Here is a 10554-nt window from a genome sequence, read left to right as displayed (position 1 = left end):
CAGCACTCAGCAAAAGACTGCCTAAAAAATACAAGTACGCACACACATGCATGTAGCATCATCAGAGTCCTCAGGCTTTTTCTTTATCAAAGTTGTTGAATGAAAAGCAGTAACTAACATTTCTTCCAAACATATCCATTCAGTATAGATGCGTTTTATTTCTCTCCAGTATGCTTTTCAAGAAACACTCTTATCCTGGTCTTAGATTTTCATTCAATAAACAGGTTAAGCTTAGTGGAATGAGTTGATCCCTAGTCGGCTGCATACACAATGCCTACATTCATTCAAGAAACACTTCTCTTGTGCCTACAATGTGCCAGGCACAGCACAACATTATAAAACCTTTACCAAGCTTCCTGCAAAGAAGTTTGTCACTAAAGAATGTACCACATCTCACTGAAGTCCCTCAGAGAAGCTGTTTTTTTTTTTTTTACTATACTTTATTCTGTCTAGCTTGAGCAAGTTGTCACATATAAGAATCTATACTGCTTTCTAAAGATGAAGTAGATATAAGAGCAACATCCAAAATGTTTCTCCAGAGAAAGAATCTTATATTTATTTGAATTTATGTACAAAGAAAACAGTTACATTTTATTGTGCCAAAGTATTAATTTAAAATTAAAATGTGCTAAAAATGATCTCTCCTTGCCCCATCACCTTCCTCTCATTTGTTTATTTTTGCTTTGTAAACATTATCATGTTCTCCTTTGTTCAGGTAATTTTTACTTTCTTCTTCTGGGTCTAAATGATATGCTACTTTCGATATGGCACTTTTCTCCAGGACAGTTTTTCAAAATATCTTCCAGGGAGCAAGCGTCCCAGAATTAAAGTTGTTTATTTAGCATGCAGATTCCTGGGCTCCACTGAAGGCCTGTGGAACCAGCAACTTCGGATGAGCTCAGGAATCTGCATTTTGACAGGCTCCTTAAATGAGCCTCATGCACACTACAGTGGGAGAATCACTGCTTTCGAGTCTGAAGTATTTCCACTTTGAACAGAAAACTGCTAATAACAACTTATATTAAAGCCACCATACCATGTAGTTCTCTGTTTCTAGAACTGAGATGATGGTCTTCATTTTTTCAGGTTTAAACAGTTTTTAAACATACTAAATAGGAATTATTAACTAATTATTCTCTTTGCTCAGAGTAGCTGGAGTTTTAAATCTCATCTTAAAAAAGGTTACGGTCAATTGCATATGAAAATCAATTAGTAAAAATATGTCTCAATTCATCAGATGAATGCAGGTATCCTTGTGTACTTCCTTCCTGGTATTCAGTTGAACCATGGGGTCCTGTGAGAGAGAACATGGTCTGGAGGCAGGAGCACTGAGTTTGACTTGAAATCCAACTCCAATATTTACTAACCAAATGATTCTCTGAGTTCCAGTTTCCTTCACTGCCCAAGGTTGTTATGAAGAGCAAATGAACTATGGTCAATTAAGCCTTTGTAAATTATAAAGGGTTATACAGAAGTAGGAAATTTATAACACGTTTCCTGGATGCTTTTCTTTATTACATGATGGTTTACTGATTTCCATTTTCTGAATATAAGCTCCAGGAGGGCAGGAATGTCATGTCTTGTTCACTTTGTACCCCAGAACCTTGTATCGTGGCTCATAGCAGACACTCATGACTGTGGAACTCTGACTTTATGGATTACTACCACTACATCCAGAAAAAAACATATTTTAAGAAAATCTCTCAGATGAATTACGTGATGTTTTAATTATAGTTGATTCATCCTCAAAGGTACTTCATGTTCAGAAGACAAATATAGAAGGTTTTTTTTTAAGGCTTATATATCTTTAATGTGCTACTTGCTTCTAGAATGTTTTAAAAGGTAAGGAGAACAATATCTTAATTAAGAAACTTCCATTATCTTTCAAAGTCCCAATGTACATGTTTTCAGGCCTGTGTTCAAGCATTATAGCTACTATTTCTTCTCAGTGAAACATATAAAAGTGATAACATTTATATTACACTTTAGAATTTATAAAGCATATTTTTGTATTCTTTCTTTTAACGCTGACAACTACTTTGTGAAGTAGGTTCTTTCTTTTATCTAAAAAATAAAACCAAAGTCAAAGTCATCACTGTCATTTTTATTCCACTTTTATATCCAATAGCTGGAAATTATTTCACAAGTTCCCATGTCTGGCAGGAATCAGATGATCTTTCTAGATTGCAATTTCAAAGAATTTTGTACCGTTTATGAAGATTAACAGATTACAGGCATACTTACAACTTCATAAATACTTTATGTATCATACATTAAAAAAGATGAGACTTTAGAGTTTCCAGGATCAGAATGAAGTATTTCCTTCCAGAAAATATAAAAGCATATTACCTCATCCAGGACCAGAGCAATGATGACACACGTTGATATGTGAAGATAATGCTGTGAGGTGTGACGAAGGATGTGAACTGTTCCAGCCACATTCTGTCCCCTGGTTCCATTTGAAATGCCTGCAGCTATGAATAGGCTGATTGGAGTCAGAGATACAAACTGACCAGAGACCTAGCCTACAACTCTGGCTGTAACAAAGGCCCATCCTCTTAACCAAACAATCTGATTTCTCTTCTAAAACAGCAATTTACAAAAATGTTTACCAAAAATCTAAAACTACTGCTTACTTTCAAAGTGACTAAGTTATTTCAAGACAGTAGTTGAGTGCCTAATAAAATCTTACTCCTTATATAATTATAATACCATTATCTTTGGTTAAAATTAATTTAGAGAAGTTAACTTGTGGCAATTAACTTCAAAAAAAGGTTACTAACAGCCTATTAGTTACCATGGAGCCATTATATTACAAACAATACACAAAGGAGATTTGAGGCACTTGCCTGGATCCCAGCATCTGTTTGAAAAGTACACTTTTCAAATCAAGACTCAGAGTGTTTGGATACTTCTGAGACACGTAACATGGCTCTAACCCCACATGTCAATTTGTTAGTATACTCCAGCATGCTATTTGTCTTGGCAACTTGTGATTTCAAAAACTAACAGAAGATGACTTGTAAGGAAACATCTCTTTTTATATATAGTTTCAGACATCTGGTCTAAAAAAGCAGAGATTTCTGGTTTCTGGGGAAATGAAATATCCTAAGGGAATAACTTAATTCTTATCTGAGGTCATACCGGTAACCAAGAGAAAGGGTCTTCTTATTCCAGTGACCCACATCTTAGAATATATAGATTTTAGACCCTTTCGATTTTTCAAATTTAGCATCTTCCATTTTAGACTCTTTAGAGGTTCCCATGAATAGGAAAAGCTAATGAATCTTACACTCCTGAAAGCAAAGAGGGAGGTAGGGAAGAGAGGATAGAGATCTATCTTACTCCCTCCTTTTGTACTCTTCTGTTTCCTTCTCAAGGGCAGGAGCAGGGACAAAGTTTGAATGGGAAGAAACTGGCCTGAACTGAAAAAGGCAGTCTGGGTTTAGAAGACTGGGCTGATTCTTCGTCCTTTTCCTTGAGCCTTAGCAAGCTCTGCTTGCTGATTCAGGGAGAAAAATGCAGAGCAGTTCTTCAGTGCCCACTTCCTCTTCACTGTTCTTTATTGCCATCCATGCCTGCAAGTTGGCCCAGGAATCTATGTCCTTCAACCTAGGAAGACCTGTTCCTTTACACTAAACTCCTAATCTTCCCAATTCCAGAGGCTTATTAATATGGGGCAGGGGTGTTTCTTTTATCTGATTACAGCAATGACTATTAAGCATGAGTGAGGTTTAATCCTTGGTGAGTTTTCCTCTTAAGTAGGTGATGCCTGATGCAATAGAATGAGCATTGGATCTGGGGTTCTAGGATCTAGGTTCTAGGTGTAGCTCTGCCACTTATTAGATGTGTTTTATCCATTTTAAAATAGAAAATAATGCCTCTTCACAATACTGGTGTAAGAGTTCAATAAAATAGTACACATGAAAGCTCTACTGCATGCACAGCCTGGCACCCAACAATAAACGTTAGGTGAATGTCAACCTCTAATTGGTAGGAAGTATAGGAAAGCGTATGTGAGTGGGAAGCAGAGGGAAGCTGGCTTCTAATGTAAATTTTCTACCTTTCTGCTTCCTTCACATTCATTTCCCTCCTGCCCAAACGCTAAGGAAGTAATATATATGAAACTATGGCAATGCAGGTAAACACTACCCGAGAGCCAGCCTTCCCTTCCCTCTTTTCTGTAAGCATCTCGGTGCATTATGGAGTTCAGCAAAAGAACTGTGACCTGGGAAAAGGGTGTGATTTACACGGTGAACCACAAATATTTGAAACCTGAAATCATAAATCCATATATTTGGGAAATAAAACTAGTGGAGCTCTTCTTAACCTAAGTGGTAGGCACACTTGGTGACAACACGAAGGTACATGCCACGCAGGAATACTAAAAGTTCCCTGGTGCTGCTAAAGTACCAGGCACTGCTACAGCATGACAGACACAAAAGCACATTAAGCTAGTGGCACAAATTATCTCCCCAGTGATCCCATATATGTATACATCAATACATTTATATGAGTGCTTAAAGACAGCCCTTGTTAATGGCTGCATGAAGGAAAGACAATTAGCAAACAGATCAATATTAAAATGCTGGCTGATTCTCAAGCCCTTGAGTAAAGTGCAATCCTTGAGGATACTGTCACATACTGTCATTTACATGTCATTAAGCCACTAGTCAGCCTGATTAAGATAGAGATTTGCACTTATAAAAAAGTTTGATCTTTTGAGGAGATATTTGTCCAGCAACTCATCATCTCTCTTCTGGGGGGTACCCAGTTCAGTGGACATATGACCCAGACCTGGTCAGCTAGAGTACCCCATCTCCCAGGGCCCACATGGTTGTTCAGGGACTCACATATGACCCAGGCTAAACCAGAGTCCTCCCCATGTTGCTTCTGCCATACCTGTGAGCAAAGACACTTCTCCTGCCCTTTGAGGTTGCTGGCAGCCATCTTGCCAACCATGTGGAATGATGCCATGCCCTGATGGCACTTGTTTGACCCACTGGATACAGCTGTGCCTGATCAGATCTTCTCTTAAACTTTTTGGTTTGTGAGCTTATCTTCCCGTTTTTGGCTGAAGCTATTTTGAATTGGGTAACTTTCACTTGCATTCAAAGACCCAAGCATAACAATATTGTAGCCACCGCTAATGAATCTGATTTAGCTAATGTTCAACACTATGCTTATTTTTAAATGTGTATAGTAGTTCCAAAAGAGTGTTTTATTGATAAGAATAAGAAAACATATCTAATTCACCGAGTCATTGATCCACTGAATCAATGAATATCCTCCAGAGACTTCATGGGAAATAGATCATGATGCCTCTGTTACCACAAGCAAAACCTTCCCTGTGCCTTAAAAACAAATAAAAGTCATATGCACAAAATTCACAGATAATTTTACTAGAATTTAGTGGAGAGGAGATGATATAGTCAAATTTTCACAAAGAAATCTTCAGATTGAACTCTAGCCAAATAAAAGAAAATTCAAGTTCTTGTTTCAGTCTCAACTGGCCTGGGTACTGAAGTGATGTCCTCTTCTCCTGATGTGCACGTGTCAAGCTGCCAGTTACACGGCCACCCTTTCAGGACCCTAACTCTCTGCATCATGTCTCAGTGATACCAGACACGAATTCTCAAAAACTTCTTCCATTTCTATGGTTTTCCTCATCCAGCTGAGAATGCTGCTGGCGGCTGCAGAACTGTTCACCAACCATATGCTCTGGTCCATACAGCTTTCTTCTTAAACTCTGGGAGAACTCGCAAGGACAGCAGAGTGGCTAAGGGGACAAAAAGTAAAGTACATGGTTGCATCTGGTGGTGCTGCATTTGAAAAGGTCGTTAGATCAAAAGATGTCAGAACAGAATCGGCTTTTTCTCACTTGGCTAATCTTCAAGACTAAGAAGTCCCTTTAAGACTTACACCGAATTTTAATGGTAGACATTAATAAAGGCTGGGGAAAAACATTTATTTTTTTTAAAAAGTTACCCTGCAACCAGTTAACAGGAAATTCTGCAAAATTAAAACAAAAACTGACTTCTGGAATGCTGGTGATTTTTTTTTAATCTGGGTGCTAATTACATAGGTGTGTTTCCTTTGTAAAAATCTACTTATTATTTGGCACTTTTCTACGTGAATATGATTTTTCCATTAAATGGTTAATTAAAAGCAAAAAAAAAACCCAAAAAACTGATCCTGTAATGAAGTCAGGTTCATGGGCACAATGGAGTAAGCATGGTAGTACTAAACTATATTTGAACATTACCCATGAGTCTGTGCTTTTTCTCATTTGTCATGGGTCCCTCGAGGATTGATTTAAAGTAGGAAAGTTCTGTGTAATCCCACTATGTAATTTGTTATATATCTTGTTTTAGGATACTAATATAAATATATTGAGATATTATTTAAAATATAATAGTGTAAGGGAATGTAGGTGAGCCAGAGCTACACAATTATTGTGTGTGATTCTAATAGGCCCTTGACTATATAATGAAGTGAACATGTACTTCCTTGACCCAAATAACTAGGTATATGGGAGAATGTATGTAGGTTATATGCAAATATTACGCCATTTTATATAAGGGACTTGAGCATCTGTGGGTTTTGGTATGCAAGGGGGATCCTAAAACCCATCCCCTGAGGATACGGAGGGACAACTGTGTATGTCTGGAGTAACCGATGGTATTATGGATCCATGGCCATTAAAATGAGTCGAAACTCCCTGAGGCAAATAAATGGAGGAAATCCTAGCAGCAAGTCTCCAGGGATGGATCAAGTGAAAATAGGTCAAGCCACAGCCATGATTCTCAGTGAAGTTCGGTGGTTGATCAGAATCACCTTCCTACACATGCCTTCCACCTCCTTTGGGGGTAGGGCGAAGGATCAGAACCAGCACATTAGGGAAATCTTGCTTGTTTGACAACGAATCAATTATACCATACTTAAGTAAAGTATGGTCATACTATGATTCAGGCTGGCCAGACGGATTACCCAAGTGCAGGCCAACAGGGAACTTCTCAAGGTGAGCTTTCCAGTGCAGTATCCTACAGCACGTCAGGGGCATCAACAGCAGCCTCTGGTAGGACCCAGACCCCCAAGTCCCAAAACACATACGACAGTCTCGGGCCATAGAATCAACGCTGAAATGACTTCTCCGATTTGAGTAATAAAATAATGTACATAATTGTCACAGAAAGATTTTCTATGTTTGTGGATCCTACAGTCATAGTTTAACAAATCAACAGAGAAGTATAAAAACACAAAAACCATCTAAGTGCCAGAAAGCATGGGAAATGTCCAATTCCCTTGGCAAAATACTATGCAGCTTTTAAAAATACTATTTATGAAGCCAGTGTAAGAACAAGTTAAATGCTTTTAAAATAAAAAAGTCAGTACTCAAAGTGTCTGTGTATTTTTTCAATTGTATATGATTATGAATATGTTAAACAACACTCACAGAGGGGGCAAATACTTCTTAGAAAAAGTATCAAAATTGTCACTGGGCAATGGGACTCTGAATTTCTCTTTGATTCTTCTCTTTACTTTTCTGAATTTTCTAAATTTTAATTAAAATCATATTTTATCATATAATAAAACATTTTAAAACTGTTTAAAAGTTAAATTTAAAGGCACTGAAACTCTTTTTAAATCCACTTTCTAATTCAAAGTGCCATGTTGGTGAGAGCTCCAGATTACTTCTCTAAACCGAACCTAGATGAGGCCTTTCAGAAACCAACACCACTAGAAAGCTGTTCTGTAGCACCGACAACATTGGATGGTTTTCACCTACACTGGGCATAAAGCACAGAAGTAATACCTTTTAAAAGATCCCTGGATTTTGCTGAGAGGACATTTTTCGGGCTTTCCATGATGGTGAACATCCAGTCAATGAACTAGGGTGAAAAATGAAGAACAGTGTCAGTGAAGACAACCCGAATCTCAGTGAGAGATCAGTCACACCCTTGGGCCTGCAGACACGCCTATCAGAGCAGCAGCCCCCAGGCAATACATGTCTGGGTCGGGGAGTGGAGGTGAGTCAGGGCCCAGGCACAAGGGATGGTACAGTTGGACACAGTTCCCTTTTAGTCAAATGACCCAGCAAAGGCAAACCTCCTTCCCCTGCTGAATACCCTGAGAACTGCTATTGGATTTGAGAGTGAGGCAGACATGGGCTCAGAGGGCCTCTTGTGTGCCATGTGCACTCTCTCTCATTATTCTGTGAGGTCCAAAGAGCTTGTGATCCTTGCCTGAGTCCATTTCCAATGAATAGCAGAGTCAAGATCTGAATCCAAGCACACCTGGCTTCAAAGTCCCACAGATTTCTTCACATGATGCTGCCCCCAACCTGGTTTCCTGTGCATCTAGGCCTAGGCTCCAAGGCTGGGCAATAAATAGGGAAACATATCAGATGTAAGCCCCTGTTTCTAAAATAAAATGTGTTTCTGTAAATGAGAACAGTTTGTGCCCGAATGGATATGAAACAGGAAGTTGAAATGCAAGAGAAAAGGCATAAAATAATTTACTAGGTAGAGCCAAGCGTGTTAACTGCAAATAAATCCTGCAAATGAGGTAGAAACTCATGGTACTCATAAGTTTGACTGATCTCCCACGGTGCAGTCAAAATTGTTTCTGAATTAGATACAGGGTAATTTCATTGATGACTGAATGTTGCCAATCTTGGCTCATTAAAAAACACATACATTAGTCATACAGACTAGGCATTTTTATCTTTGGACATAGAAGCTGAGTTGAAGAAACAGTAAAACAGAAAAAGAAAATATTCCCAATTCCCTGCTTTAATTAAAAGAATTTTTTTCTTTGTTTATTTTCTTTTTCTCAATTTTGTTTTATAATATCCTACTGTTAAGTAAATAAATCAAGGACTGCAAAAACATAATAGATGCAGGATGTCTACAACGCAGCCCAAAGTGAACACAGTGTCCCAGGCCAGGAATAACATGAAGGGATACCACATTTAAATTTATTTTGATTTAAAATGAAACAGAAAACACAAAATTTGGGGCAATAATACTAATACTTATCAGGTTTAAGAAAACAAACGCATTTTAATTGAGAAGCTCAGTGGAGTTATATGTGGCTAAGGTCCACAGTTCAAATATTTTTAAAGATAATGTTCAGATTTTAAGAATAAGCCACAAAAGGTTCGTTTTAAGATTTCGACCTCATAAAAATCCAGTTTTGATTAAATGGGATTCAAAACAGAATCTTCTAATCAACTACATTAAAGACAGGTCAGAGCCATGTATAAGAAGTACAGGAAGCAGAGTGTTTTCATACACTCTGCACGACAGCCAGTAGCCTGGGGAATCTCAATCTTAAAACCCAAAAGGTGTTTCCTACAGTTTGCATTTTCCAGAGGGCGAGGGGGACGGCATGAGGCCTTTACCCATCTCCCCTCGGAATCTAGCACAGAGCAGCTGGAACATGGCTGTAGGACCGAGTGAGCTGTGGGGAACCTTAAATATGCTAGAAGAAGACGGATGCTCCAGACTCACATTTCCCTCGGAGGATCTCCCTGACCCACCCCAGGCATGGTTAATCACCCCCTTCCCCTGCTCACCACCTTATCCTCTGATCATACCATTTTGCAGTCTTGAACTTGCCTTCCTCTCTGTCCTCACTCTGAGATTCTGAGCTCTCAAAACTCACTCATCCTTTCATCCTCAGAATTAAGAACACATGTGCCTTCAATAAATGAAGGCAAGTATAAGCTTTTCTTTCCACTTCAGCCCTAACTGTAAGCAGATTGTTGCTGCTGTCATTGTTGTTGTTTTAATTACTCTGAGCAGTTACCCTGGGCCTGGGCTAGCTTCAATCTCTGAGGCTTTGTATCTGGCCGAGATGTGGGGCTGAGCATAAAAGCCTGTGGTGTGATTCGAGTTTCACTTAACTCCAACCTCAATTCTACAGCAGCAACTGCTGAAGAGAAAACAGCTGCCTGCTCTGGTAAGTACGTGGCTGCCAACCTCACCTTCTGGGTCTGTTCCTTCCACGGCTCTTTCTGCAGCAGAAGAGGCATGCTACTGGGAAGGAGAGTGAGAGCCTCCTGCAGAGTGACCCTGTGCATTGGACTGCTGCCAAGGAACCTTGCTGCTGGCCCAGCCGGGCCATTTTCCCGATGCCATGGCAACCAACTGGCACTGAGGCCAAGGAGGAGAGGGGCAGCGTGGTCCGCCCACGCAACCACTGCGGTTGCAAATATCAGCAACAAGAAGTCCAAAGCCTACAGTGGAAATAGAAACCAAGTTAGGTCACATGTTTAACCATTCAGTGTAAGACATGCTTACATACACAACCCCCATCATGATGCAATGTCATCTTCCCCTTCGGCCACCCCTCCTCCTGCCCCACTGCCACTCCAGAAGAGGAACTGGCCTCAACAGCAAACTCTATTTCTATCCTTAATAAAGAGCCATTTTAGGGCTTTGGAAGGTTTTAGGGATCCTCTTTTGCGAAGACTGGCGACCCAACAGTTTCATTATTATTGTTCTAACATTTCAGGAGAAACATAATTTATTTAATTCCTGTTCATAC

At 39.3% G+C, this 10554-nt stretch overlaps 1 protein-coding gene across 3 annotated transcripts in view; it reads right to left on the bottom strand.

Moving 5' to 3' along the window:
• Window positions 1-11: 11 nt before the first annotated feature.
• Window positions 12-10554, bottom strand: part of FOCAD (focadhesin) — a 270438-nt gene continuing 259895 nt past the window's right edge. For all 3 annotated transcript variants that reach the window (XM_046664479.1, XM_046664480.1, XM_046664481.1), the window contains 3 exons: window positions 9992-10243; window positions 7817-7892; window positions 12-5779 (listed from right to left, as the gene is read on the bottom strand). In XM_046664479.1, the coding sequence (XP_046520435.1) occupies window positions 5706-5779; window positions 7817-7892; window positions 9992-10243 (402 nt within the window). In that variant the 3' untranslated portion in view covers window positions 12-5705. The remainder of the gene's footprint in view (window positions 5780-7816; window positions 7893-9991; window positions 10244-10554) is intronic.

Source organism: Equus quagga, chromosome 6 (assembly GCF_021613505.1).
Source record: "Equus quagga isolate Etosha38 chromosome 6, UCLA_HA_Equagga_1.0, whole genome shotgun sequence".
NCBI lineage: Eukaryota > Metazoa > Chordata > Mammalia > Perissodactyla > Equidae > Equus > Equus quagga.
The sequence above is the reverse complement of the archived record's forward strand: the minus strand, read 5'-3'. Positions and strand labels throughout refer to the sequence as shown.